At 36.7% G+C, this 2,460-nt stretch overlaps 1 protein-coding gene across 1 annotated transcript in view; it reads left to right on the top strand.

The window, feature by feature from the left end:
• The window catches only part of vps18 (VPS18 core subunit of CORVET and HOPS complexes), a gene marked incomplete in the record, with an annotated part of 11,859 nt that overhangs the window by 6,786 nt on the left and 2,613 nt on the right, over positions 1-2,460 (top strand). The window contains 2 exon segments of the mRNA XM_014009948.1: positions 1,038-1,247; positions 1,353-1,589. Coding sequence (XP_013865402.1) covers positions 1,038-1,247; positions 1,353-1,589 — 447 coding nt within the window.

The raw sequence follows: 2,460 nt of genomic DNA, 5'->3' as shown, positions 1-2,460 counted from the left end.
AAATTATAGAATTTCATATTTCTTTAACAAATAATTTTTTTATCATTCTTTTAAACAAATTAATTGCGCCAGCATTTTTACAATCACTATTCCATAATCCTATTCCTTGGACTGACGTACATCTGTCCTTTAAATTTATTAGAATTTTAGGTTTTACAAACATTTCTAATCCCTTCAGATTGTAACCAGTTTCCCTCTTAACAACATGTGATTGGATGTTCAAAGGTAATATATTTTTATGAGCCTTATACATGACCTGCGAAATATTATAATCAACCAACTTGTAAAAACTTCAATAATTTCAACTGATAAAATAATGTATTTGATGGGTGACAATAGTGTTTTCTAGTGATAATTCTTATAGCTCTCTTCTGCAAAAATAAAAATAGGATTTGTAATTGTTTTACATGCTTTCCCCCAGACTTCAATACAATAAATCAAGTGTGGAACAATTATTGCGTTATATAGAATAAACAGTGCTTTATCATTAATTAACTCATTTACTTCAGGGCTGTGTATTGACAAGAATTTGGCGATACGATACATATCATAACAGAGGACTCACGACACGATATATCCCAATAAATTGCGATACTGTAAGCAAGGCAATATATTGCGAATTTTTTGTCCAAAAATTCCTTTAAATAAAAACCTCTTACTGAAAAAAAAAAAAAGAAAAGCTAATGTTTACTTACAATGCTAATGCTACCCTTACTCTCTGGCGCTCAAGAAGTAGAGGACCCAATTGGCCTACTCACTGCTGCCAACTAGTGGTCAGAGGCTGAACTACAACACAAAAATGAACGGCTGGCAGGAATGTTGACATTTTAAACCTTAATTAAAAATCGATACAGGGCTTTAGAATATCGATACAGTATCGGAAAATGAAATATCGCGATATTTCAGTGTATCGATATTTTCTTACACCCCTACTTTGTACAATACTGCAATGGATTTGACTTTTTTTTCTTTTTTTTTAGTTCTGTCTGTGGTAGAGAATGCCGCTCGTCCCCAAACTAATGTTTTGCCGTCCACAGGTGGACGTAGACTTGGCCAAAAGATGCGCCGACCTGCCGGAGGACGACGAAGAGTTGAGGAAAAAGCTTTGGCTGAAGATCGCCAGGCACGTGGTGCAGGAGGAGAAGGATGTGAAGAAAGCCATGAACTGCCTGTCGAGCTGCAACCTGCTCAAGATCGAAGACATCCTGCCCTTCTTTCCAGACTTTGTCACCATTGACCACTTTAAGGTCTGGAGCCTGATAAATAAAAATAAGAATAATGCACTGTAATAATTAATTCAAGTGTAAATTTTAGTAATTTTTTTTCTATTAATTTCTTTCGTGCACAATCAGGAGGCCATCTGTGGCTCCCTGGAGGAGTACAACAAGCACATTGACGATCTGAAGCAGGAAATGGAGGAGGCCACAGAGAGCGCTAAACGAATCAGAGAAGACATCCAGGAAATGAGGAACAAGTACGGTGTTGTGGATTCCCAAGAAAAGTGCGCCGCTTGTGACTTCCCATTGCTCAACAGGCCCTTTTATTTGTTTCTGTGTGGACACATGTTTCACTACGATTGCCTGTTCCAGGTAAATAAGACATCCAAAATGATAATTTTTTTTGTCAAAACATATTTAGATCTGTTGTAGGGCTGYGCGGTAGATGGTAGAAACAGTATGAATTTGGCCTACGGTAGAAATTTATACTCTACTGTCCTATCGTCATTACGTCATCGCACCTGTGTGAACAGGGCTGCGAGTGCAGAGACAACTGAGCAGGAGTTTGAAATATAATGAAGAAATTCTAGCGTTTTAAAACACGTATAGAGAGGATAAATCCTCAAAATTTCCTCCTCCTGCTGTAGAAAAGTTACAGTACGTCGTATCACGGGATCATTTCCTCCTCCCTCTCTCCTCTCCTCTCCTCTCCTCTCCCTGCACGTTGTGCAGAGCGAAGCATAAACAACTGTAGTTTTTCACACTCTATTGTCGGAGAAAAAAAACCTTGTTTTTTATGTATTGTTACCCACAGAGATTATTAAAACAAAGACGTGGATGTTCGTTCAGTCGTAAATCCATCTCGCTAATGTAAAGTCAGCTTCAGCTCTGATGATGATGAAGATGAGCGCAGCAGAGCAGCAGCTGATAAGTTCAGCAGGCAGATATTAAAGCAAAAACGTTGGGTTTAATTAAGATTAGTTTTCTGCAAAAAAAAAAGCTCTAAAAATTACATTATCTTTACTGTTTATGATAATTCTCTACCGCGATATATACCGTTACCTTGAAGGGGTTCAATTTATACCGTGATATGAATTTGAGGTCATACCTCCCAGCCCTAGTTATATTTTTGATTTATATTTTCTTTTAACTAAAAGTTATCATTTTATAAATCAAAGTTACATAATGAAATGAATGACTATCTTCTTGCATTATAATTAAGAAAAAAAGAACACAAAAATAA

Source organism: Austrofundulus limnaeus, unplaced genomic scaffold (assembly GCF_001266775.1).
Source record: "Austrofundulus limnaeus strain Quisiro unplaced genomic scaffold, Austrofundulus_limnaeus-1.0 Scaffold63, whole genome shotgun sequence".
Lineage (NCBI taxonomy): Eukaryota > Metazoa > Chordata > Actinopteri > Cyprinodontiformes > Rivulidae > Austrofundulus > Austrofundulus limnaeus.
This window is presented reverse-complemented; position numbering and strand designations above follow the sequence as displayed.